Genomic DNA, 28,000 nt, shown 5'->3' with positions numbered 1-28,000 from the left:
CATGTGCGGCCGTCCTGGACCCGGAAGCTGGAAGAGAGAATCTTGTGAATTTCTCTCCTGGACTGAGAGTAAAATTCCTTTGGAAAGAGGAGGATTTGCCACCGGGAATCTGAAACCAAACATCACATCATCCTCTGACTGACTTACTCGAATCATCTGGACCTGAATATCATTGGGAGGTAAAATGGTTTGTCTGTTCTGTCTGAGGACAAAGATTTCAGATATCAGAGTGACTGGGAAACTTTTAATGACCATTCCAGTTTAAATTTGAGACTAAATACACCGATCACATTGGGGAAGTTAAATAATTTGCTGTTGTACTCTTTTGTATGCAGGTAAATTTTAAAATGACCGCATTAGCATACTTGGCAGCTAAACTGGGGCAAACTGCTGACCTTGTTAGTAGTGAGAGATGCTGTCCCGGATTTTATTAAAGTTTGTTGTTCCTGTTGCATTTCATTCAGCTCATCGTGGCTACAAAGTAGGTATTCAGCCTAATATCAGTTTCCAGATTGTGGCCTGTAGCTTTTTAAGTTACATCAATTCAAATGTCTATCTGAATACTTTTAAATGTTTTGATGGTTTCTGCCATCATTTCAGGCAGCATGTCACAGATCCTCACCACCCTCTAAACCTCCGAGTCCTTCCCTAAATCTCTGCCCCCTTTTATCTGTATCCCTCAACCAAAGGCAATAGGACATTCCTATCCAATCTATTTCGATCCCTCAGAATTTAAAAAATATATAAATTTGAGTTTTAAAAAAATATAAATGTATATATTTTTCCAATTAAGGGGCAATTTAATTTGGCCAAGCCACCTATCCTGCACATATTTGGACTGTGGGGGTGAAACCCATACAGACGATGGGAGAATCTGCAAACTCCTTACAGACTGACCCGGGGCCAGGATCGAACCCGGGTCCCCAGCATGCAGGCACACAGCCACTGTGCCACCATGATCCCCCAGAATTTTATACATTTAGAATAATCGTTATTATTGTCACACGCATGCTTACATTCACACTGCAATGAAGTGACTGTGAAAATCACCTAGTAACTCTCTGGCACTTATTCGGGTACACAGAGGGAGAATTCAGAATGCCCAATTCACCTGACAAGCACGTCTTTCGGGATTTGTGGGAGGAAACCCATACAGACACTGGAGAATGCAAACTCCACACAGACAGTGTCCCAAGTGGGAATTGAATCCTGGGACCCTGGTGCTGTGAAGCAACAGTGCTAACCACTGTGCTACTGTGCCGCCCATAAAACAGTTCAGCTCAATGTTCTCAGATTAAAGAAGCTGAAGCGCCCAGAGTGGTACTTGAACCCACTGCCCTGGGATTAAGACTCCCATGCTCTACCGACTGAGCTAGCCAGGCTGCTTTTCAAAATTTCATTTTGGTCTCCCTTCAGCCTTTTTTGTTCCAAAGAAAACCGCCCCAGTTTATCCAAACTTTCCTCTGAGCAAACATTTTCAATTTCTGGCTGATGTTCGTAAATCCCCTCTGTACTGCCTTCAGTCCAAAGATGTGCAGGTTAAGTGGATTGGCCATGATAAATTGCCCTTAGTGTCCAAAATTGCCTTAGTGTTGGGTGGGGTTACTGGGTTGTGGGGATAGGGTGGAGGTGTTGACCTTGGGTGGGGTGTTCTTTCCAAGAGCCGGTGCAGACTCGATGGGCCGAATGGCCTCCTTCTGCACTGTAAGTTCTATGATCTATGATCATTGGCCGCGGCATTGAGTATAAGAATTGGCAAGTCATGTTTCAGCTGTATAGAACCTTAGTTAGGCCACACTTGGAGAAAAGTGTTCAATTCTGGCTGCCACACTACCAGAAGGATGTGGAGGCTTTAGAGAGGGTGCAGAAGAGATTTACCAGGATGTTGTTTGGTGTGGAGTGCATTAGCTATGAGGAGCGGTTGAATAAACTAGATTTGTTCTCGTTGGAACGACGGAGGTTGAGGGGCGACCTGATAGAGTTCTACAAAATTATGAGGGGCATAGACAGAGTAGATAGTCAGAGGCTTTTCCCCAGGGTAGAGAGGTCAATTACTAGGGGACATAGGTTTAAGGTGCGAGGGGCAAGGTTTAGAGGAGATGTACTGTACAGGCAAGTTTTTTACACAGAGGGTAGTGGGTGCCTGGAACTCACTGCCGGAGGAGGTGGTGGAAGCAGGGACGATAGTGATATTTAAGGGGCATCTTGACAAATACATGAATAGGATGGGAAGAGAGGGATACGGACCCAGGAAGTGTAGAAGGTTTTAGTTTAGACGGGCAGCATGGTCGGCACAGGCTTGGAGGGCCGAAGGGCCTGTTCCTGTGCCATAGTTTTCTTTGTTCTACTCTCTCGAGTGCAATCTTCCTGTAGACACGAATCTAGCTCTGGCCTAACTAGTCCTGTCCTGCCATTTATCATGTAATCCTTTGCCTTGTTTTCCCTCCAGCTTTCTTCCTCACTATCAAGTGTTTAATCATTTTTGTGTCACAGGTAATCTTCTTATTCATGTTCCTGCATTTATTTTCAAATCCGTGATGTAAACCAGGGGTGAAGGGCCCAGTACTGATTCCTTTGAAACCGGCACTGGAAACAGCCCTTTGATTTTCTCTATTCTTTATGGGATGTGAGTGTCACGGGCAAACCAGCTGGGTTGCCCATTCCTAATTGTCTTTAAACTGAGTGGCTTGCTGGGCAATTCAGAATTAACCACATTTCAGTGAGTTGGCCAGATCAGGTAATTCCGGTGCAGACTCATTGGGCCGAATGATCTCCTTCTGCACTGTAGATTCTATGATTAATTCCGACCTTGGGTCACTGTCTGTGTTGGGTTTGTACGTTCTTCCTGTGTCTGTGTAGATTTCCTCCAGGTGCTCTGGTTTCCTCCCACAGTCCACAGATATGCAGGTTAGATGGATTGGCTGTGTTAAATTGTCGCTGGGAGGGGTTGTGGGGATAGGGTGGGGAATTCGCCATGGTAGGATACTCTTTCATAGAATTTACAGTGCAGAAGGAGGCCATTCGGCCCATCGAGTCTGCACCGGCTCTTGGAAAGAGCACCCTACCCAAGGTCAACACCTCCACCCTATCCCCATAACCCAGTAACCCCACCCAACACTAAGGCCAATTTATCATGGCCAATCCACCTAACCTGCACATCTTTGGACTGTGGGAGGAAACCGGAGCACCCGGAGGAAACCCACGCAGACACAGGGAGGATGTGCAGACTCCGCACAGACAGTGACCCAAGCCGGGAATCGTACCTGGGACCCTGGAGCTGTGAAGCAATTGTGCTATCTACAAGGCTACCATGCTACCCTTTCAGAGGATTGCTGCAGATCAGATGGGCCGAATTACCTCCTGCACTGTGGGGACCTCCTGCACTGAGGGGATTCTATGATTCTACATTGGATCCAATGATGTGTTCACTCACACAATGGAGCCTGACTCTTATTATGGGAACAGACACTGTGTTTGTTGCTCTCAAAGTGAGTGAATCCTTTGCTGTTTCTCCTCTGGGCCCCATCTCCACTATTATTGTCTGATTGTCCCACTGAGACTCTCACTGTTATTATTGGACAATCAGCGAGTCAGCCTGAGCCTGTGGCCGCTATCACCATCTGGAACCGTCACAATGCCCGGGTGACCGACGGTAGCTCCAGACCAATAGAACATAGAATATTACAGTGCAGTACAGGCCCTTCGGCCCTTGGCGTTGCGCCAACCTGTGAAACCACTCTCAAGCTCTACACTATTCCCTTATCGTCCAAATGTCTATCCAATGACCATTTGAATGCCCTTAATGTTGGCGAGTCCACTACTGTTGCAGGCAGGGCATTCCACGCCCTTACTACTCTCTGAGTAAGGAACCTACCTCTGACATCTGTCCTATATCTATCTCCCCTCAATTTAAAGCTATGTCCCCTCATGCGAGACATCACCATCCGAGGAAAATAGGAAGAGGAGGGGCGGGTCTGGAGGACCGACCGGGAGCGGCTGGTCCTCCAACTAATCGGAATGAATGAGGGGGGGTGGGGGCAGACTTTGATTGAAGCATGCGCAGTGTGGGTAATGGCGGAGCAGAAGGGCGTCTTTTTCAAATGCGAAATTGGTAAGAAGCGTTTAACAATATGGAGGAAGCGAGAGATCGCGGGAGTGCGCGGAAACGTTGTGTAAAGCTGTTGGAAACCGCAAACCTCGGAAATGTTGACGGGACCCCGTTTGTACCGAGCGGGGCTGCAGCTCCTCATGTTCGGCTCGGGTTAACGGCCACCATCTTTATTGGATGTGCATCAGGGCGCATGCGCGTTTGTCATCTTTGTAGGGGCGATGTTTCAATGGGAGGAGCTTGTTCCCCATTGTTCAGAATGGAGACAACTTGTCCATCAAACTGGATTAGTCTTTGAGTCCCAATGTCTTATTGATGATGCAAAGTGGTGGCAGAGATGGAAAGAAAAGGAAGCCAATCCTGCTCTCCGGATTTCACTGTCTCATTTCACTGTCTGCGTGGGTTTCCGCCGGGTGCTCTGGTTTCCTTCTACAGTCCAAAGATGTGCAGGTTCGGTGGACTGGCCATGGTAAATTGCCCTTCGTGTTGAAAGGGCAATGGGGTGACTGGGTTGGTGGGATAGGTTGGAAGTGTGGCTTGAAATGGGGTGCTCTTTCCAAGGGCCGTGCAGACTCGATGGGCTGAATGACCTCCTTCTGCACTGTAAATACAAGATTCATTGGACATCCTGTCCCATGTGTCCAAAGCTCTGCGGCTCTGTTCAGTCACATGAAGACCCAAGGCAGAAACATCCAACCCTGAGTAGACAATGCCCTCAAATCAGGGGACTGCTGATGACAAGAGGGTCAGTGTGCATCCGGCGGGGGGGGGGGGGGGCGGGTGGGCGCCGGGCCATGAGCGGTCATCCTGGACCAGGGAGCAGGAGGGGAGAATGTTCTGAATTTCTATCCTGGACTGACTGTGATTAATTTTGGGAACTCATTTAAAGGGGATTAGTCGGAGGATTTACACACAGCAAACTCAATTTTATCTTTCCTGGTTATCTTTCCTGAATTTTATTTCCAGACTGACAAAGAGAACAAAGAAAAATTATAGCACAGGAACAGGCCCTTCGGCCCTCCAAGCCTGTGCCGATCCAGATCCTCTATCTAAAATTGTGACCTATTTTCTCAGGATCTGTATCCCTCTGCTCCCTGCCCTTGTACGTATCTGTCTAGATACATCTTAAATGACGCTATCGTGCCCGCCTCTTCCACCTCTGCGGGCAATGCGTTCCAGGCACCCACCACCCTCTGCGTAAAGAACTTTCCACGCATATCTCCCTTAAACTTTTCCCCTCTCACCTTGAACTCGAAAGAACAAAGCAAGTGAACGCAGTGATGCCTTTGTAAACTTCTTTCACGGGGGCTGAGAAAGGGATTCGCAGACAGGAAACTCACAACCGATCCTCACATCAAATTCTGACAGCACCATTCGAGTTATCAGGACCTAGAGATTATCGACCTTTGTGTGTGAGCATTGAGTTCAAATCATTACCACTCACTGTGTAAAATTTCTTCCTCATATCTCCCCTGTCGGTCTTGCTCACAATCCTAAATATGTGTCCCATAATCCTTTCACAATCTGCTAATGAACAGCTTTTCTTTATCTTTTGCTGGATTTGCCGTTGTCATTTCCGGTGCCTGGGTCGCTGCCGGGTGATCCGTCCGGTTTCATTCCTTTTTCCTGTTTTTGTAGCGGTTGAATGGGCTTGGACCAGTCCATTTTAGGATCCAGTATGCAATTGATGTTTGCTCCAAGAATCAATTGTTGTGTATCCAGATCTGGGATGGATCCCAACAATTGTTTTACAAATGACACATCGTCCCAGTTAGGGGCTTAGCCATTCACCAGCACCACCAATATACCCGCCAATGACCCACTGACTACCACGTATCTCCCATTAGTGTCCGCAATGATCTTAAGTGACCGAAAGAGGGACCTGTTTATCGTTTAGAATTGCACCACCTCAGGGGCAGCACGGTGGTGCAGTGGTTAGCACTGCTGTGTCACAGCGCCGAGGTCCCAGGTTTGATCCCGGCCCTGGGTCACTGCCTGTGTGGAGTTTGCACATTCTGCTCATGTTTGCGTGGGTTTTGCCCCACAACCCAAAGATGTGCAGGGTAGGTGAATTGGCCACGCTAAATTGCCCCTTAATTTGTAAAAATGAATTGGGTATTCTAAATTTTTTTTTTTATTGCAGCACCTCGAAACCTTTGTCAAAGCCCGAGTGAAACACTTGGCTTACCCCTCCGCAGTCTGGTCTGATCTCTAACCCGCAAGTGAGTCTCCTGCAAGAACACCACACCAGCATTTAGATTCTTTAGGTGAATGAAAACCCGCCACCTCTTCACTGGTCCACCCAATCCCCTTACGTTCCAGGTGACCAGCTGAATCAGAGGTCTGCCCCCACCCACTCCATCACGGAATCTGCCATGAGGGACTATCCAGTAAATCTTCAAAATGTACAGGCCAAGAGTCCACCCAAGATGGCCGCCATATACGCACCCATACACTCACAGAGTAAAACAAAAACAGTTCTTTAGTCATCAGTTAGCTCACCCGTCTCCCTCCCCACCCCCTATATATCCACATTGTGCTTCGTAATGTGCTTCATTCTGCGTGGGTTTCCTCCGGGTGCTCCGGTTTCCTCCCACAGTCCAAAGATGTGCGGGTTAGGTGAATTGGCCAATGATAAATTGCCCTTAATGTCCAAATTGCCCTTGGTGTTGGGTGGAGGTGTTGAGTTTGGTTAGGGTGCTCTTTCCAAGAGCCGGTGCAGACTCAAAGGGCCAAATGGCCTCCTTCTGCACTGTAAATTCAATGATAATCTATGATTAATCTAGGACAAAGGTTCGGCACAACATCGTGGGCCGAAGGGCCTGTTCTGTGCTGTATTTTCTATGTATAAAGAAAATCTCCCTTCACTCCGAACAGAAAAACGATTTTATCAGAAAATATGAAATCTATGCAGAGGATATCACAGCACCCATCCCACCCCACAGGAAATGTAGATCTTGTCCAATACAGATAACTGGACCCCAGTCCATGCTTTACAATGTTTGCCTCCTCCATAGTCTCGAAATGGACGTCTTTGGACTCATTTGTCACCCGCAGCTTTGCCGGGTATACCACCCCGAATCAAACTCCTTTCTTACACAGAGCAGCCTGAACCTTATTAAAGGCCGCTCACCAGCTCGGCTCCCACATCTTGGTACATCCTCACTGGGATAACTGAGTGAATCCCTTCCTACACTCAGAACAGGTGAATGGTTTGTCGCCGGTGTGACTACGGTGATGAGTCCCCAGCTCACATGGGGATCTGAATCCCTTCCCACAGTCTCCACATTTCCATGATTTCAGGATGCTGCTGGTCTCCTTGTCGCTTTCCACGTTTGTGTTTTGTCCCCATAGAGAGCATGTGTACAGTCTCTCCCCGCTCTGAATGGTGTGATGTTTTTTCAGACTGTGTAACTGGTTAAAGCTCTTTCCACAGTCAGTTCACTGGAACACTCTCACACGAGTCGTCTGTGTATTGATCTTGAAAATCTTTCCTACAGACAGATCAGACAAACATTTCTTCTTCCACGTTCACAGGCCAATGATATGCTGGTCCTGATGAATGGAGTGACTGTTAAATCCTGATGTGAAGTTTGATTTGAGTTTCCATCTGTAAATCCTCCCCTTGTAATATTCTGTAAAAGGAGTTTACAAAAGTCATCACCATGGGCAGGCACGGTGGCTCAGTGGTTAGCCGAGGACCCGGTCCTGGGTCACTGTCCATATGGAGTTTGCACATTCTCCCCGTGTCTGCGTGGATCTGGCCCTCACAATCCAAAAAGATGTGCAGGGTAGGTGAATTGGCCACGCTAAAATTACTCCTTGATTGGGAAAAAAAGAATTGGTACTCGAAATTTATTTATTTTTGTAATTAAAACAAACAAAATCCATCACTGTCAGTCCAGGATAGAAATTCTGAAGAAACAATTCTAGTTTCTCTGGAACATTTTTTCCTCTCTTGTTCCCCCAAAGCTGTAAATCCCCGTCCCACACACTCTCCCTCCTCCCTGGGCTGAAATCCAATCCCATCTCAGCATCAGCACCATTTCTTTCCTCCACTCCCAGTTTTCTCCCTCCCTCTCCTCTGCCTGGGTTCAGTTCTCCAGATCCTGTCTGCAGACTGACAATAAAATCAATGGGTCTTATTGGGGGTTTGGGGCCTCCAGCGGGTGTTTGTGAATCCTCATTTGAGCCCATCCTAGAACCATGCTAAATTGCACCTTAATTGGGAAAAAAAAATACATGAAGGTTCAAGGCTCCACAAGTGTTTCCAACTCCTCCCACCCATCTCCTTAACAGGTTGGCGCATTTATTTGTCTGACTAAAAGAATGGTTTCTGGTGGCACAGCGATTAGCACTGCTGGCTTACGGCGCCGAGGACCTGGGTTTGATCTCGGCCTCGGGTCACTGTCCGTGTGGAGTTCGCACATTCTCCCTGTGTCTACATGGGTATCACCTCCACAACCCAAAGATGTGCAGGATCGGTGGAGTGGCCACGCTAAATTGCACCTGAATTGGAAAAACAATAATTGGTTACTCTAAATTTCAAAAAATGATTGTCTCTTTCCTCAGGTTCACAATTAAAGGGGTGGGTTCCCCAGGAGATGGCTGACATTTCAGGGCAATTAAATTAATAATGTAATGTAAACATTCACCTGACGAAGGAGCAGTGCTCCGAAAGCTAGTGATTCGAAACAAACCTGTTGGACTTTAACCTGGTGTTGTAAGACTTCTTACTGTGCTCACCCCAGTCCAACGCCGGCATCTCCACATTATGGCTACCATTGACACCGCAGACTGCCGGCTCAAAGTGGAGAGGATCTCCAGGAAGATCGCGCAAAAAGAAGATTCGCCTGAGGAAGGAGCAGCGCTCCGAAAGCTAGTGATTCGAAAAAACCTGTTGGACTTTAACCTGGTGTTGTAAGACTTCTTACTGTGCTCACCCCAGTCCAACGCCGGCATCTCCACATCAAATTAATAATGGACAGAGATGTGTCTCGTGTTGTTACATGGAACAAATTAAATATATTATTTACCGTTCTGGAATAAGGTGAATGTATTATTATTTCTCGTGTTGTAATATAAGACTGTAGCTACGTTATAGATTTCCAGTCATCTCTTCCCTCAGAGGGTTGTTAGTCTTTGGATTTCTCTTCCACAGGGACCAGTTGTATCTGGGGGTCATTGAATATACTGAAGCACAAGTTGGACAAATATTTTATTGACAATGGAGTTAAGGGTTATGGGGAACAGGTAGGAAAGTAGAGTGAAAGCTGAGATGAGGGGGGATCTCTTAACTCGAGGATGTGGTGAAGCTTTGGAATTCTCTACCCCAGAGGAATGTGGAGCCTCAGTCATCAGGTATGTTCAAGACAAATATTGATAGGTTTCTAGATATTGAAGATATTAAGAGATATGGGGACCATGTGGGAAAATGGTGCTGAGGTAGATCGGCCAAGGATCTCATTGAATAGTTGAGCTGACTCAGTGGGCTGAATGGCCTACTCTTGCTCCTATTATAATCTCTGCATCCTGGTCAGGAAGCAGTGAGCTGAGCTCGGATCTGTCAATCAACATGAATCAGCACCTTCAGGAGAATTGGGAGGGTGAATATTAGATACAGCAGAATGAGAATGGAGGGAGATTGTGTGCGATGGAGATTTACAGCTTTTGGAGAACGAGAGAGGAAATAATGTTCCATAGGAACTAGAATTGTCTGTTCTGAATTTCTATCCTGTACTAACTGATGGCTTTTGTAAATTGTTTTTAAAGGATATTGGAAGAGGAGAAATTATAGACAGAAATCTCAAATGTCACACCTTGATATGACAAACTCACTCGATTCCTTCTGATCTGAATATCATCGGGCTCTGAATATCATCGGGCTCTGAATATCATCGGGCTCTGAATATCATCAGGCTCTGAATATCATCGGCAAGAAGGAGAAATGTTTGTCCAATCGGTTGGCTTCAGATGAATTTAAACAGGAGTGTGACTGGAAAAGCACCGAGACCCACACAACACACACCCGGGTGAGAGTGTTCCAGTGAACTGACTGTGAAAAGAGCTTCAACTATTACACAGCCTGAAAAAACATCACACCATTCACAGTGAGGAGAGACAGTGCACATGTTCTGTGTGTAGACACGGCTTCCACTGATTGTCCAATCTGGAGAGACAAGAGGAGACTCAAAACATGGAGAAACTGTGGAAATGTGGGGACTGTGGAAAGGGATACAGAGTCCCATCTGAGCTGGAGATTCATCGACGCAGTCACACTGGGGAGAGGCCGTTCACCTGCTCCCAGTGTGGGAAGGGATTCACTCAGTTAATCAGCCTGCAGACACACCAGCGAGTTCACACAGGGGAGAGGCCGTTCACCTGCTCTCAGTGTGGGAAGGGATTCACTCAGTTATCCAGCCTGCAGACACACCAGCGAGTTCACACTGGGGAGAGACCGTTCACCTGCTCTCAGTGTGGGAAGGGATTCATTGATTCATCCACCCTGCGGAGACACCAGCGGGTTCACACTGGGGAGAGGCCATTCACCTGCTCTCAGTGTGGGAAGGGATTCTGTGATTTGTCCAGTCTGCCGAGACATCAGCGAGTTCACACTGGGGAGAAGCCATTCACCTGCTCCCTCTGTGGAAAGGGATCCACACAGTCCAATCTGGAGAGACCAGAGGAGACCCAAAACATGGAGAAACCGTGGAAATGTGGGGAATGTGGGAAGGGATACAGATTCCCATCGGAGCTGGAGATTCATCGACGCAGTCACACTGGGGAGAGGCCGTTCACCTGCTCTCAGTGTGGGAAGGGATTTACTCAGTTATCCAGCCTGCAGATACACCAGCGAGTTCACACTGGGGAGAGGCCATTCACCTGCTCTCAGTGTGGGAACGGATTCACTCAGTTATCCAGCCTGCAGGCTCACCAGCGTGTTCACACTGGGGAGAAGCCATTCACCTGCTCTCAGTGTGGGAAGAGATTCATTGATTCATCCAACCTGCAGAGACACCAGCGAATTCACACTGGGGAGAGACCGTTCACCTGCTCTCAGTGTGGGAAGGGATTCCGTGATTTATCCAACCTGCGGATCCATCAGCGAGTTCACACTGGTGAGCGCCCGTTCATCTGCTCTCAGTGTGGGGAGGGATTCACTCAGTCATCCAGCCTGCAGACACACCAGCGAGTTCACACTGGGGAGAAGCCATTCACCTGCTCTCCGTGTGGGCAGAGATTCCGAGCTTCATCCAGCCTGCGGAGCCATCTGCGAGTTCACACTGGGGACAAGCTGTTCACCTGCTTTCAGTGTGGGAACGGATTCAGTGATTTATCCAGTCTCCAGACACACCAGCGAGTTCACACTGGGGAGAGGCCATTCTCCTGCTCTTAGTGTGGGAAGGGATTACAGAGAAACGTAGAAAATAGGAGCAGGAAGGGACCATTTGGCCCTTTGCGCCTGCTCTGCCATTCATTATGATCATGGCTTATCATCCAACTCAATAGCCTAATCCCGCTTTCCTCTCCATATCCTTTGATCCCCTTCGCCCTGAGTGCTATATCTAACTGCTTCTTGAAAACATACAATGTATTGGCCTCAACTATATCCTGTGGTAACAAATTCCACAGGCTCCCCACTCTCTGGTCAAATAGATTTCTCCTCATCTCCGCCTAAATGGTCTACCCCTTATCCACAGACTCCGACCTCTGATTCTGTACAATCCCACAATCAGGAAAATCTTTCCTGCATCTACCCTGTCAAGTCCTGTTAGAATATTATAGGTTTCTCTGAGATCCCCCCATTCTTCTGAACTCCAGCGAATACAATCCTAACTGATTCAATCTCTCATACGTCAGTCCCACCATCCCAGGAATCAGTCTGGTAAACCATCGCTGAGCTCCCTCTAGAGCAAGAACATCCTTCCTCAGATAAGGAGACCAAAACTGCACACAATATTCCAAGTACGGCCTCACCAGGGCCCTGTATAGAACAAAGAACAATACAGCCGAGGAACAGGCCCTTCGGCCCTCCAAACCTGCGGTGGTCACGTGTCCTATCTAGACCAACCACATGTATCATATACCCTGTCTGCTCATGTACCTATCCAGATAAGTCTTAAAGGTCGCTAATGTATCTGCCTCAACCACCTCACTTGGCAGAGCATTCCAGGCCACCACCCTTTGTGTAACAAAACTTCCCCCTCACAGTACCTATCAGAGGGAGTAAAATTAAAGTGAAGCGGGATCTGGAATTTGTATTGAGAAAATATTCACAAGGTGGATGCAGGTGAACAGAGAGCTGGAGAATCTTTAAAGTCAGTGCATGAACTTCTGTTTGAAGCAGATGTATTTATGACATGCCAATAATTTAGAATTGTGAAAGATGGTCTGCATGTGGGGAGGATGAATCTATGTTGATCGTTACAACATTTTAGTCGAAAGGTTTTACATTTATACTTAGTGGCAGCTCAAGTATTTGTGCTGCTGATTCAGATCATTCTCGTAGCTTCAGTATGTTGTCAGCGGTATGTAATCAAGAAATTAGCAGCTTATAGTTGTGAAATAACTAAGTTAACTAGAAATCAGTTCTCAGAAGTCAATCACCTTCTCACGTTGGGAGATTTGTAATAAATAATCGATAACATATTAAGAAATCGACCAAATATTCTAGGAATAGCTCATTTCCTCTCTCATTTCCATAGCAGCTGCTGGGTGTTCTGATCTGTTCTCTCTGCCCAGGCTGTGTCTTGAGCACAAATCCTGAAACTAGATGTTTTGAACTCTGATACAATTACATCTCTATTGCATCTCTATACTCATACATAAACCATTTGTCTGTGTAAAGGTTAAAACAGGCTCTCAAGAGGAAAATAAAGTCACTTTGGGCAAATAAGAAATTTTGAAATGATCCATACTGGCTTCAGCTCAACACCCACCCCCGTTGAAGTGGTAAATAACTTATTCACACCAAAGAATTGAGACAAGTCAATTTATTGGCAAATGCTTTTGGGAGACAGCCAGGCACTCCGCAGTTCTCGTGGTCACCTTCTCAATTATACAACGGCAATTAGCCTCTTTTATACATGCACACACTTGGTTAGTTCCTAATTAGCTTGGAGGGGGGGGTTACATACGCTACCAATTAGGCCCCCCTAGCAACAATTAGTTTCCAATCACATTCCTCGGAGACGATCCGTTAACTATCGTGCACATCTCCTGGTCCACAATTACAAGGATAATAGGTGTCTCAATAGTTACCGGTCAGTTTGTCAGTTACAGAATGACTCAGCAATTAATCGGAATGTGGCAGATGTCAGTAGGTGACTGAGAGAATGACTCGCCAGTAACCGTATACTTATCAGGTCAGTGCAGAATTAGATTGCCGTGGTAAGTAAGCTAGTATAGAATGACTCCGCAGTCCACACTATTGCAGGCATAAGCTAATAATTAAACATCATAAAATAGAGAGATTCCTAATGAATAACCTCTAATATAAATTTCCCTTAACAATCCCTCCTTTTGGTCAAGAATTGTGTTAACAATTCCTCAGACCAACACTATTCCGGTTGCTGTCTTGTTTGCATTTCTTATATAAACACATCATCATATTTGTCACCCCCTTTTTCCGCGTCGTCTTCTTCTCCGTCTTGGTCGGTGGTGTACATGAACGGGATGTCTTCTTGGCGATGTCTACTGGCATCATCCGAACCATAGCCATCTTACAACATAGATTAAGGCATCCAATGATTATACAGCATACAATTATAATAACGACAAGTATTATCAACCCATGCATCAGGTAGGACCCCCATGGCCGAGCTATGAGAGCTGGCTCTGAGCTGACCCTGTATTTTTAGGGTTTATATCCCCCTTCTAATTGTACTGACTAACATATATCCCTGATCTTTGTCATTTGTGTGTTCATGTCGCGATTTTAAATTATGCTCCAAAATCAATTATAAATTTATCCATATCTTAGACCAGTGCCGATAGACCCTTTTTCGTTCTTCCCTCAAGTCCAATCACCGTGAACCGCATCTGTAGCTGCGCAGGAAGGTAACACAATGGCTATATCCATATGTTCCACTACCTCTAAAGCATTTTACTTCCTTGGGGTAGCAGCACCGTAGAAGCTTCCTCATGTCCCTTAGAAACAGCACACAACTCAGTCCATCAGTAACCGAAAGGATCTTTGTCCATCACTGGCTGTCTAGTGTCCCATTTTCCATCATCCAAATTGCTTTCCGTTTCTCATTCGAATGGTAAATTATGATATTGTGTACTATCCACTGATTCCCTTGCATACACATAGGACAAGGTACGTATTCACATGCAATTCTCGTTTGCTTTTATGGAGACAGCTGTCTGTTCCCAGCAATCCTAAACACAGTATCAATTTTATCAGATCCATCCTTATTACTTTAAATAAAAAATGTCCCAAAGTCTATACCGGCCGCGCGCTACTGCCCGCATTCCCGTTCAGCTTGCTTGGAGGTCAGAGAGGAGAGGGTCTGTAAGCCAAGCAAATCACATATATTCAAATATTGGTTTCAATTGTCGCCTGCGTGCGTCTTGAGTTAAGTCCAATGTTTCCAGACCCCTTTCCCTCTCATGTCTGTACATGCACAAGTATCGCCACTAATTATAACTTGGTATGGCCCGTTCCATTTAGGGGCAAAATCGGGTTTTGCAGATAACGTTTTCACCATTAGACTCCCAGCAACACGGACATCAGGAAGTGTCTCAAGTTCTCTCTGTGTGTCGGGCAGTATGGTCGGCACGGGCTTGGAGGGCCGAAGGGCCTGTTCCTGTGCTGTACATTTCTTTGTTCTTTTGTCTCATTGTTCCTGACTGTCCTTTACTGATTTACGCATCTCTTTCTGTTGGGCGCACAGCTCCAGTACATAACATCTGATTCTATCTTTCAGCGGACCTACATCAGCCCCACCAGTGATAATGTTCTCTGGTAGTTGCATCGCCCACCCAGTCATTAATTCATACGGGGTCAAACCAGTTGTCCGGTTTGTTGTAGCCCTTAATTTCATCAGGATTACGGGTAACACCTCAGTCCATGTTAGTCCCGACACCTGAATAGCTTTTGCCAAAGCATTTTTAAGGGTTCGGTTCATTAGTTCTACCATTCCAGAGCTTTGTGGATGGTAGGGGATGTGGAATTTTTGTTTTATACCCATGAGTTGGCACACTGTTTTTATTACTTTCCCAGTAAAGTGTGTTCCGTGGTCAGAATCAATTTGTAGCAGTACTCCCCATCTCGGGATGACCTCTTCTTCCAATATTCTGGCCACCGTGGTGGCCGTGCAATTCCCAGTAAGGGACGTTTCCACCCACCGGGTAAATTGATCAATAATCATCAAACCGTACGTCTTCCCATGGGATGGTGGTCGGGGTCCCGTGAAGTCTATCTGTAGATGTTCCCACGGCCTTTGGGCCGGGGCTGGTGTCCCATTTTTATGGATCGACCGGGATTATATTGCGCACAGGTCACATATCGGTGGCAATACCGGGCTATGTCTCTCCCCATTCATTTCCACCACCATTCCTTTCTCATACTAGCTGTCATGGCTTCCCTTCCTGCGTGCGAGAGTCCATGATGTAATTTCAGGAGGGTATTTAGTATACATTCTGGCGCTACCACTTTATCATTACATCTCCACACACCACCATTCCCTCTCTGGACTCCGTATGCTGTCCATCTCTCGCTCTCTCTCTCAGATGTCCGCGTGCAGCTTTTGGATATCTATTTTGTTTTCTGTCGGGTCTGCTGCAGCTACTGGGAGTTCATCAACTACCTCTTGTTCTAATGCGAATTGTGCTGCTCTATCTGCGGCTTGATTACCTTTAAATTGTGTCCACTCAGGGTCCTCCTTTCCTGGTTCCCATTGGTGGGCCTTGATCTTGATTACTGAAACTGCTCAAGGGAGCTCACTAGCCTTTAATAGGGCTTCCGTCCTCTGTCTGTGTTTGATTGGGGTTCCGTCTGTAGTTATGAATCCTCGTCGTCCCCATGATGTCATATAGTTGTGTACTACCCCGAATGCATACCGGCTGTCAGTGTAAATATTCACAACCTTTCCTTCAGATAATTTTCGGGCTTGTGTGAGTGCCACTATTTCTGCTACCTGTGCTGAAATCCTCCATCGGTCCTTCCTGACTTTATTGTTTTTAACCTGTCATTGACCACTGCCCAGCCTGTCCGGGGTAACCCCTCCATGTATTTACAGGACCCATCAACAAAACGGGTTTCCCCCCAATACTGTCTAAAATATTTTTTTCTGGAGTGTAGTTCTCTTTTCTTCGCCCGAACATGTATGTCTATTATTTTTTCCATCTGAAAAATGAAATGAACAGGTGTACTTTCTATTTGTGTTTGGATACTCCAGAAGTGTCCTCTCCAGGACTTCCAGATTTCCTTTGCCATCATTTCCTTTTTCGTTTTGAATGGTTTGTTGTCTTTATCGTTAATGTACATCGTACAATTAATGCCTGTTAAGCCTCCTCCTTCTGTCATGCACCCCCGAGTGAGATTCGAAGAATCTCACACTCCTCCTCTTTTGCTCGCTCAGTAATCCAAACCGGTCGAAACCTTACCCTGATACATTTCAGGTATTGCTGCTGCTTTTACTTCAATTTCTTTATTTTTGATTATGACCGGATCGTTATGAAGGTAAGTTCCGAACATGACATTTAACTTTATCATCTGCCCTATCAATGCTGCTAACGGGTTTTAATTCACAGTCTTCCCACCAATTGGTCATGTGTTTTAATTGTGATACAATTTCTTTTGCTCCAGACACCATGCTTCTCTAATTCAACTGTATGTTTACCCAAATTCTGAACAATTGTGTCTTTCCTTTTTCCAGCGTCACTGATTACTTTGCCTGTGGTTTTAGTTGGTAGCTTCACCCAAACTTCCTCTGTGTTATCAATTGGTTTTAATATCTTAATTTTTCCTGCATCTATTTTCATTAAATCTTTCCTGCCATCAGATTCTCATTTCCTGATACTGCAAATAATTCCCCTAATCTAATTTCTGGTCCACTATCTTTATTCCCTAAAGCTCCTTCGACCATGTATTTAACATTCCAAACATCCTCGGTAAATAACTTATTCACACCAAAGAATGGAGTCAAGTCAATTTATTGGCAAAAGCTTTTGGGAGAAAGCCAGGCACTCCGCAGTGCTCGTGGTCACCTTCTCAATTGTACAATGGCAGTTCGCCTCTTTTATACGTGTACGTGGGTTAGTTCCTAACTAGCTTGTGGGGGTTACATACACGGCCAATTAGGCACCCCCCCAGCAACAATTAGCTTCCAATCACATTCCTCTGAAACCATTTGTTATCTAATGCTCGCAACTCTGTTTCCAATTATAAGGATAACAGATGTCTAAAAAGTTAATGGTCAGTTTGTCAGCTACAGAATGACTCAGCAATTAATCGGAACATTGAAGATGTGTTCGTAGATCAGTTAAAGAATGACTCGCCACTAACCCTACTTATCAGGGCCTTGCAGAATTAGATTGCCGTCGTTGTCAGTCCACACTATTGCAGGCATAAGCTAGTGTCGAATGACTCAGCAGTCCACACTATTGCAGGCATAAGCTAATAATTGAACATAATAAAATAAAGAGATTAAATGAATAACCTCTAATGTAAATTTCCCTTAACAGCAGTAAATGCCCCAGCCAGTGACCCCCACCTCCCATGAATGAATAATTTTTAAGGCGGCTCATTGTTCAATCTGAAGACGAGTAAGAAACTGTCTCTTTGATTGGATTTGGTTTATTGTCACGTGTACCGAGCACAGTGAAAAGTATTGTTCTGTGTACAGTCCAGACAGATTGTTCCATACATGAAAAAACAAAGTGCAGATCTTGGCAGTTTGTTCAGTTCACAAAAGAATTTAATGGCTTTCCAGATGCAGATTAAGATTTTAATCAGCCTCTGAAACATAGCTAGACAGTTCATATAGACAGACACAAACGATACTGTCACTGAATTCGAGGAAATGGCAGAGATTTAACTGAACCACATTTTTAAAAAATTCGGCCTTAATGCCAGAGGATCAGAATAAGCCACTCGGGGAGATGAGGAAATCCAGGCTCAGTGCGGATTTGCTGTCACCCCTCCTTTCTTATACTTGAACGGGATTTAGGCTGCAGAATGTTTCACACCAAAACACAGAGGGGCCAAATATAAGCAACACATAATTCTCAATTCACTTCCATTTAACGATATTTGACTTTATTTAAAAGTTCAACAAAGCACCATGGGATCTGTATTACGAAGTGAAACGCTTTCTTTTCTTGGTCAGTCATGTTTGCAATTCAATGGTGTATATTTCAGAGTTATCCAGTTTGAAATGACGACACGTGATAAATATACTGATGCAATGAATAACGGAACCAATATTGAGTAAAGATTCATGGGATTTCTGTTACCCAGTGAAACACTTTCTTTTCTTGGTCAGTCATGTTTGCAATTCAATGGTGTATATTTCAGTTATTCAGAGTGAAAACTCGAGAGCTATTCAATTCAAAATGAAGTCATATATAACAAATAAATATACTGATGTTCAACATTGAATAATGAAACAAATATTGAGTAAAACTGGTGGAAATTTTCTGCAGGAAGATAAGAATGAAGTATTAATGATTGAACAGAGAGCATTATTCCATTACATATTTACTGAACAAATGCAAAAGTACAATATAAGTTCGACATCTTATGGTCTTACAAATTGAGACATCTGTTTTAAAGGCACAACTGTCTTCATGTAATAAGTGACCTGGCCTCCCAGCCGAACCATTGAAAGCCGCAGCAAGACTGTGCAGTTGAATCTTGCACAGGTCCATTGTTACTGGTCTTCCAGCTGTTTCTGTAGCATGGAGGTTATCACATTCACCTCACGAGCGAAAGGTGTCGGATTCGAAATTGGCAGAAGCATTAAATGCTTCTAATTTATGATGTGGAGATGCTGGTGTTGGACTGGGGTGAGCACAGTAAAAAGGTCTTACAACACCAGGTTAAAGTCCAACAGGTTTGTTTAGAATCACTGGCTTTCAGAGCGCAGCTCCTTTCCTCAGATGAATGAAGATGTGGGTTCCACAAACACATATGTGCAGCAGGGGAGCACAAGTGGATAGCACTGTGGCTTCACAGTGCCAGGTCCCAGGTTCAATTTCCCGCTGGGTCACTGTTTGTGCATAGTCTGCACATTCTCCCTGTATCTGCATGGGTTTCCTCCGGGTGCTCCGGTTTCCTCCCACAGTCCAAAGACGTGCAGGTTAGGTGGATAGGCCATACTATCCCAAAAGGTTAGGAGAGGTTATTGGGTTACGGGGATAGGGTGTAAGTGAGAGTTTAAGTGGGTCGGTGCAGACTCGATGGGCCGAATGGCCTCCTTCTGCACTGTATGTTCTATATGTAGAAAAATTCAATGATGCAAGATGGTACTTTGAATGCGAGGCTTTGCAAGGAATTAAGTCTTTACAGGTCAAAACGGTGTGACTGGAGAGAGGGATAATCACAGCTTAAAGAGGTGTGAATTGTCTCATGCCAGGACAGTTGGTAGGATTTCACAAGTGCATGTAATGTGACATGAATCCAGGGTCCCGTTTGAGGCCATACTCATGTGTGCGAAACTTGGCTATCAGTTTCTGATCGGCGATTCTGCGTTATCGCGAGTCCTGAAGGTTGCCTTTTCATAGAATTTACAATGCAGAAGGAGGCTATTCGGCCCATCGAGTCTGCACCAGCTCTTGGAAAGAGCACCCTATCCAAGCCCACACTTCCATCCTATCCCCATTACCCAGTAATCCCACCCAACACTAAGGGCAATTTTGGACACTAAGGGCAATTTTGGACACTAAGGGCAATTTTGGACACTAAGGGCAATTTTGGACACAAAGGACAATTTAGCATGGCCAATCCACCTAACCTGCACATCATTGGGCTGTGGGAGAAAACTGGTGCACCCGGAGGAAACCCACACACACACGGGGAGAACGTGCAGACTCTGCACAGACAGTGACCCAAGCCGGGAATCGAACCTGGGACCCTGGAGCTGTGAAGCAATTGTGCCAACCACAATGCCACCGTGCGTGCCTTGGAGAACGCTTACCCGAAGATCAGAGGCTAAAAGCCCTTTACTGCTAAAGGGAACATTCCTGCCTGGTGATTGTTGCGCGATGTCCATTTGTCTGTTGTCACAGCGTCTGCTTGGCCTCACCAATGCACCATGCCTCGGGACATCCTTTGCTGCAGCGTATGAGGTAGACAACGTTGGCCGAGTCACACAAGAATATACCGCATACTTGGTTGGGTGGTATTCTTACGTGTAATGGTGGTACCGTGTTGATCTGGCACGTCTTGCAAAGGTTGCCATGGCAGGGTTGTGTGGTGTCATGGTCGCTGTTCTCCTGAACGCTGGGTAGTTTGCTGCAATCAATGGTCTGTTTGAGGTTGCGCGGTTGTTTGATGGAATGTAGTGGGGATGGCCTTGGCAAGATGTTTGTCTCTATCGATGACATGTTGAAGGCTGCAAAGAAGATGTCGTAGTTTCTCCGCTCCAGGGAATTCATCAGGCAAATGAGGCACCGGGAGTTCTTCCACAGACCCCAAGAGGCCTAAAGCGAACCCAATGAGACAAACAGTGAATCAGAACAGCAGACTGAGAGATCTGTGGGACTGGAAGATCCAGCCAGCAGGCTGGGCTGGAAAACCCCTCCCATTGAAACAATCCGATCAGCTGATTCTACAGCTCCTCTTCCACTAAACCACTCTGTAAAACTGCCTCGAAGACCTTTCTTGTCCACATTCTGAACTCACATCTTGCCCCTCTTTTCCTGCTATTTCCCATCGTGCTCATCTTGTCTGTGAGACTTACCCATTGCTCCTTTGACCTGATTCTCACAATCTTAAAATTTACAGTGCAGAAGGAGGCCATTCGGCACATCGAGTCTGCACTGGCCTTTCAAAAGAGCACACTTCTCAAGCACACACCTCTACCCTAGCCCCGTAATCCTAACCCCCACTTAACCCTTTTGGACACTAAGGGCAATTTAGCATGGCCACTCCACCAAACCTGCACATCTTTGGATTGTGGGAGAAAACCGGAGCACCCGGAGTAAACCCACGCAGACATGGGGAGAATGTGCAGACTCTGCACAGACAGTGACCCAATCGGGAATCGAACCTGGGACAGTGGAGCTGTGAAGCAACGGTGCTAACCACTGTGCCCCTGATTTATTGGATTCAAGTTCAAATACAAGCCACGATGAAGCATCTGCTGTGGTGGGGTTTGAACCTGCATTCTCAGAGAATTGTGCTGGGTCTCGGGATTACTCATCCAGTGACAATCCCACTACACCATCACCTACCCAGTCAAGCACTTTGCAGAGCTCGTCCAGGATATGAACCCTGGAACTCTCACATTTTGGAAACCCCCTAAGCGAAAATCATACCCCACGGTTTCAATGGTATCTCCATGGAGTCAGTCTTGTTGTCCGTTTCCTCTTTAGACAATCAAGTGAAGCTTGTTCCTCACACAGAACACGTGTATGGTTTCTCCCCTTAGTGAATGGTATGATTTTGCAGGCTGTAACTAGTTAAAGCTCTTTCTACAGTCAGTTCACTGGAACACATTCACTCGGGTGCATGTATGTCTCGGTGCTTTTCCAGTCACACTGATGTTTGAAATATTTTCCCACAAACAGAACAAACATTTTTCATTCCACATTCATAGCCTAAGAATATTCAGGTCCTGATCAATTAAGTGACACTGTCGGATCTTAATGTGATATTTGGTTTGTTTCCTGTTTAAAAATCCTCTCCTAATGCCCTGGAATAGGAGTTTACAAAGGTCACACAATCAGTACAAGATAGAAATTCAGAACAGACAATTCCAGTTTCTGTGGAACATTTTTTTTCTCTTCTGTCCCCAAAGGTGCAAATCCCCATCCCACACACTCTCCCTCCTCCCTGGGCTGAAATCCAAATAAAGTATTAGATCATTATTTCTGTATCCTTTTACCAAAGTTATATAATTAGAGGTAAGAATACGCTTCATAAGTCACTTCCTTCATGACTTGTGACAGACATTAATCTGAATTACCCTGACTGACCAATTAGAATAACAGATGTGAACCTTGTGTCCAGAACTGACTGTGTGGAGATCTGATGAGCAATCGCAAAGGTCGTTTCTCCAAACCTTCCTGGGTTTCCTTTGTTCTTCCTCTCGAACTAAGTTATACCGGATATCAGACTCAGGGCTCATTCTGGTTCTCTTCCTGCTGACTAAATAACTTCAATCACATATGGAGAAGACTGAACACACTGTTCGGTCCCTGCTCCAATCTCCATTCCTGACATACCGACTCTATCCCTCTCCCTCGCAACAGTCTGAGACTTAGCCAGTCTCTTTGTAAACTTGGTTTCACACTTGATCCAATAGGAGCTTCTGACCTCATAGAATTTACAGTGCAGAAGCTGGCCATTCGGCCCATCGAATCTGCACTGGCCCTTGGAAAGAGCACCCTAGCTAAGCCCACACCACCACCTAGCCCCGTAACCCCCCCTAACCTTTTTAGATACGAAGGCAATTTACTGTCGTCACCTCCCGATTCGACAATTCCATTACACACCTGGCTGCTCTCCCACATTCTACTTCTGCAAATTAAAGCCATCCAAAAGTCTGCTACCCATGTCTTAATTCACAGCAAGTTCCTTTCCCCTATGATCTCTGTGCTCCGAGACTTGCATTCGCTCCCAGTCAATTCTCACCCTTGTTTTCAAATCCCTCCATGGCCTCGTCTCTCCCTGTGTCTGTCATCTCCTCCAGCCCCACAACCCCCTGAGATATCTGCACAGCTCTGATCCTGGACTCTTGCACACCCCCGATTGTAATTACTTCGCCATGGTTTTAAGTTCCCTCGGCTCCAAGCACTGAATTCCCTCCCGAAACCTCCCCGTCTCCACCTCACTTACCTCCTTTCAGATTCTCTTTAAAACTCGCCTCTTGGACCAAGTTTTTGGTCACCTGCCCTAATATCTCCTTTTGTGTCTGGGTGTCTCACTTTGTTTTATAATGTTCCTGTGAGGTTGACTGGGATGATTTATGATGTTAAAGGTGTTATATAAATAGAAGTTGTTGTTGTTGACTGTAACCCTGACCTCCTGTTTTACATCCCATTGGTTTCACAACAAACTCTGTCTCTGATGTTTTGCCCCGTGTGGGTTTGCAGCCTCTATAAAGACGGCGGCCGTTAACTCAGGCCTGTCACCGGGAGCAGGCCGCAGCTGTCCCCCCGCTCGATGCAAACCCGGGCCCGGAAACTTCTTATTGGGGTTCGGGGCCTCCACCCGGTTTCAGCGAAACCTCCCGACCGAGCCCAGCATCGGCACTGCGCATGCTCCAGCTCACCATGCCCTGCGAATGATTGACGGCAGCCCGTCCAATAGGAAGAGGGGGCGTGACTGGGGGACCCAGCGGAGCGGCTGGTCCTCCAACCAATCGGAGTGAATGAGGGGCGGGGCAGAGCGAGGTCGCCCACGTGATTTGGAGCATGCGCAGTGCCGATGATAGACCAGGATTCAGGCAGTCGGGTGGAAATCCACTGGTCAGATCCCGCTCGGTAAGTCATGAGAGATGGACAGAGCCGGTTGAGGGGTCGGGAGGCTTCATAAACAATCCGTGTCGGCCCTCAGCCCCGAATACGGAGCTCGGACACGGCAGTTGAATCGGCGAATGCTGCTCGGGCTTTTACCCGAGACAGGCCCGAGTGGACGAAGTACGCGCCGGAGCGCATGCGTAGTGGGCGAGAGCGCCGGCTTTGCTCCGCCTCCCATTCACCCTGATTGGTTGGAGGCCCAGCCGCTCTCGGTCAGTCCTGTGCTAACCACTATGCTACCGTGCTGACCATCGAAGATGACCATGGTTTCATGATGTGGAGATGACGGCGTTCGACTGGGGTGAGCACAGTAAGAAGTCTTAAAACACCAGGTTAAAGTCCAACAGGTTCAAATCACTAGCTTTCAGAGCACTGCTCCTTCCTCTGGTGTGAATTGTCTCAAGCCAGGACAGTTGGTAGGATTTCGCAAGCCCAGGCCAGATGGTGGGAGGTGAATGTAATGCGACATGAATCCAAGGTCCCGGTTGAGCCCGTACTCACGTGTGCGGAACTTGGCTATATGTTTCTGCTCGGTGATTCTGCGTTGTCGCACATCCTGAAGGCTGCCTTGGAGAATGCTTACCCGGAGATCAGAGGCTGAATGCCCTTGACTGCTGAAGTGTTCCCCTCTTTAACCTGGGATTACCCCTCTCTCTGGATCTGTAAAGACTTAATTACCGGCAAATGCTCGCATTCAAAGTATCGTCTTGTATCAACTTTGTCTCTATATGTTTCTAGAACATACCTCTTCATCCACCTGAGGAAGGAGCAGCGTTCCGAAAGCTAGTGATTTCAAACAAACCTGTTGGACTTTAACCTGGTGTTGTAAGACTTCTTACCATGGTTTCATGGTCATCCGTAGACATTCAATGAATTCAAATTTTACCTTCTGCCTTAGTGAGAGTCAAAGCTGGGAAATCATTAAGACAGTCAAAAACATTTTTGGTAATTTTCTTTGAACATTTCTCTTCAGCGGACATTAAAATAGTGAAAATGGAATAAAAGTTGTTTGGCTGACAGTCAATCACTGTCCTGTAAGGTACCGAGTCCTTTTGCTTCCCAATTGGCCGAGGAAGGCAGTGTGTCACAAGGATGGATATGTTGACCGATTAATGGCTGGAGGATGGTGGCAGGTCATGTGATCAAACCTCCAGGAATACATTTAATCAAAGTTGGCAAGGAAAGTAAACTGACAGTGAGGTTTCTGTAAATTTACAGGATACTGGAAGTGGAGGTTGAACAGGCGGGAAACGCAAACCAAACATCACAATGCGATCTGACAGTCATTCAATTAATTAAAAACTGAATTTCAGCAGCATCTAGGTGTGGAAGGTAAAAGGTTTGTCTGTTCTGTCTGTGAGGGAAGATTTCAGGTCTCAGTGTGACTGGAAAAGCCTCGAGATTCACAAACCCTGGTTAGACCAAACCTGGAGAACTGTGTTCAGTTCTGGGCAACAAACCTGAGGAAGGATAGAATGGCCTCGAAGGGAGTGTAGCACAGATTTACCTGAGTGATATCTGAACCTCCCGGGGTTAAATTACAAAACTAGCCTGCACAAAAGAGTCAGCGACATGATGGCACAGAGAAGGGCATTTGGCCCATTGAGTTCATGCTAGCTCTCTGGAGCAATCCAGTTAGTCCCATTCTCCTGCTCTATCCCTGTATCCTCGCAGGTTTATTTCCCTCAGATGTCTATCCAATTTCCTTTTGAAATCAAATCATTCATTGTGTCTATTTTCAAACTCCCTCATAGGCAACAAGTTTCAGGTCATTGCCGCTCGCTGTGTAAAAACATATCTCATATCACCTCATATCTCCTGTACCTTTTACATACAAACTCGGAACAGGCCACTCGGCCCCTCGAGCCTGATCAGCATTCAATAAGATTGCGGCTGATCTCATTCTAACCTCAACTCCACATTCCTGCCTACCCCTGATAACCTTTCACCTCCTTGCTCATCAAGAATCTATCCTGCTCTGCCTTAAACATATTCAAGGACTCTCTTGCCACTGCCTTTTAAGGACGTGAGTTCCAAAGTCTTACAGCCCTCAAGAGAATAAAAAATCCTCATCTCCATCTTAAATGGGCGACTCCTTATTTTGCAACAGTGATGCCCTCGTTCTCGATTCTCCCACAAGAGGAAACATCCTCTCCACATCCACCCTGTCAAAACCCCTCAGGATCTTATATCGTTCAATCCAGGTTTTACCCAAAACTTTAAATCTGTGTCCCGACTGCTTGTAAGATCAGTGAATGGAAACAGTTCCTTTGACCACCCGATGGAAATCTGGCGTAATATTGTGTACCTGAATCAAATCGCCCCTCAACCTCCTTTGCTGGAACCATTCTGGTAAATCTCCTCTGCACCTTCCCCAAGAACCTTCACATCCATGCTGCCCACTTCACATCCTTCCTGAAGCGTGGTGACCAGAGGTTCATAGAATTCTTACAGTGCAGAATCATAGAATTTACAGTGCAGGAGGCGGCATTTCAGCCCATCAGGTCTGCACTGGCCTTTGCAAAGAGCACCCTCCTTCAACTTAAGACCATGCCTCCACCCTGTCCCCGGAACCGAGTGACGCCAACTAACCTTCGGACACTAAGGGGCAATTTAACATGGACAAACCACCTAACCTGCACATGTTTGGACTGTGGGAGGAAACCGGAGGAAACCCGCGCAGACACGGGGAGAAATTGCAAACTCCAGACACAGTCACCGAGACTCGAATTGAACCCGGGCCCCTGGAGTTGTGAGGCAGCAGTGCTAACCACGTTGCCACCTAAAGCATAGTTTCAGTATCAATATTTCAATTTATGAAGCTCAAGGTCGAATATGCTTTGCCAACTACTCTCTTAATATGTCTTGTAGATATACAAAATCCCTCTTTGCCTCTTTCTCTCTCCTCCCAAAGAGGCAAGTTGGGTTTTATAACAATCCAGCAGTTTTCATAGTCGCGTTTTCCCAATGCCGGCCCCACAAATGACCAGATTCATTCAGCTCAATTTCACAACCTGCCTTTTGTGTTTTTGTGGGTTCTCTCTCACTCCCTAATTTCTGTTTTAAATCAGTTTCACAGGGTGTTCGAAGGGGAGGCTTCAAAGTCCAGAAACTCTAACCTAACATCACTTCAGGATCTGACAGAGTCCTCAATTTATCATATCCTGAATATCAGCGTACTTTTAACATGGAAGGAAAAAGCATTGTTCACAGTGAGGAGAAACCGTACACGTGTTGTGTGTGTGGACGAGGATTCAGTCGATCATCAGGCCTCACAAGCCACAAATGCAGTCACACTGAGGAGAAACCATGGAAATGTGGGGACTGTGGGAAAGGATTCACTTCTCCATCCAAGCTTGAAACTCATCGACGCAGTCACACTGGGGAGAGACCATTCACCTGCTCCAAGTGTGGGAAGGGATTCACTGAGTCATCTAGTCTTTCTACACACCAGCGAGTTCACACCGGGGAGAGGCCATTCACCTGCTCTAAGTGTGGGAAGGGATTCACTCGGTCATCCAACCTGCTGAGTCACCAGCGAGTTCACACTGCTGAGAGACCGTTTCAATGTCCAGACTGTGGGAAGTGCTATAAAAATTCTGGGAATCTGATGTTCCATCAACGTGTTCACACTGATGAGAGACCGTTCAGGTGCTCTCACTGCGGGACTGGGTTCAGGCAATCATCTGACCTCACTGCACATCAGCGAATTCACACAGGGGAGAGACCATTCACCTGCTCCAAGTGTGGGAAGGAATTCACTCAGTCATCCCACCTGCTGAGTCACCAGCGAGTTCACACTGATGAAAGACCGTTTCAATGTGCAGACTGCGGGAAGTGCTATAAAAGTTCTACGAATCTGATGGTCCATCAACGTGTTCACACTGACGAGAGACCGTTCAGGTGCTCTCACTGCGGGACTGGGTTCAGGCGATTATCTAACCTCGCTGTACATCAGCGAATTCACACTGGGGAGAGACCATTCGCCTGCTCTGAGTGTGGGAAGGGATTCACCACTTCATCCCACCTGCTGAGTCACCAACGAGGCCACAAGTAACGACAGTGATTGGATTTTGCTGTTCCTCACATTCAGGACTGAATCGTGTTCATTTGGATCTCTTTCTGCTGATGACAAACTCCAGCCCATTTACAGGGGCTAATAATCTGACTAAAAGTCAAATAAATCATATTGGTGTTAAA

General features: G+C 46.2%; 1 protein-coding gene, 1 long non-coding RNA gene and 1 other non-coding gene across 10 annotated transcripts; 1 reads left to right on the top strand and 2 right to left on the bottom strand.

Annotated features, from left to right (window-relative positions):
• On the top strand, positions 1 to 28,000 carry LOC140418229 (uncharacterized). 8 transcript variants are annotated; one of them, XM_072501660.1, is made up of 3 exons: positions 1 to 179; positions 6,252 to 6,375; positions 9,881 to 13,726. In XM_072501660.1, the coding sequence occupies exon 3, from the start codon at positions 10,305 to 10,307 to the stop codon at positions 11,502 to 11,504; it is 1,200 nt and encodes a 399-aa protein (XP_072357761.1). In that variant the 5' UTR covers positions 1 to 179; positions 6,252 to 6,375; positions 9,881 to 10,304; the 3' UTR covers positions 11,505 to 13,726. The 8 variants fall into 8 exon arrangements, 3 of the variants coding, with proteins under 3 accessions (XP_072357761.1, XP_072357760.1, XP_072357759.1); XR_011944861.1 differs by lacking the exons at positions 1 to 179; positions 6,252 to 6,375; positions 9,881 to 13,726 and adding exons at positions 23,699 to 23,764; positions 25,019 to 25,132; positions 26,872 to 28,000; XR_011944862.1 differs by lacking the exons at positions 1 to 179; positions 6,252 to 6,375; positions 9,881 to 13,726 and adding exons at positions 23,699 to 23,764; positions 25,019 to 25,139; positions 26,872 to 28,000.
• On the bottom strand, positions 1,310 to 1,382 carry trnak-cuu (transfer RNA lysine (anticodon CUU)). Its single transcript has one exon. It is a non-coding gene; the product is annotated as a tRNA-Lys (tRNA).
• LOC140418230 (uncharacterized) lies at positions 17,198 to 23,505 on the bottom strand. The gene is made up of 2 exons (XR_011944865.1): positions 23,118 to 23,505; positions 17,198 to 20,758 (listed from the first exon to the last, which is right to left on the bottom strand). It is a non-coding gene; the product is annotated as an uncharacterized lncRNA (long non-coding RNA).

Source organism: Scyliorhinus torazame, chromosome 5 (genome assembly GCF_047496885.1).
Source record: "Scyliorhinus torazame isolate Kashiwa2021f chromosome 5, sScyTor2.1, whole genome shotgun sequence".
Lineage (NCBI taxonomy): Eukaryota > Metazoa > Chordata > Chondrichthyes > Carcharhiniformes > Scyliorhinidae > Scyliorhinus > Scyliorhinus torazame.
Note: the sequence above shows the minus strand (reverse complement) of the source record. Positions and strands in the feature narration are given on the sequence as shown.

Coding starts and splice junctions, on each gene's coding strand:
- LOC140418229 (XM_072501660.1), top strand. CDS start 10,305: ATGGAGAAACTGTGGAAATGTGGGGACTGTGGAAAGGGATACAGAGTC.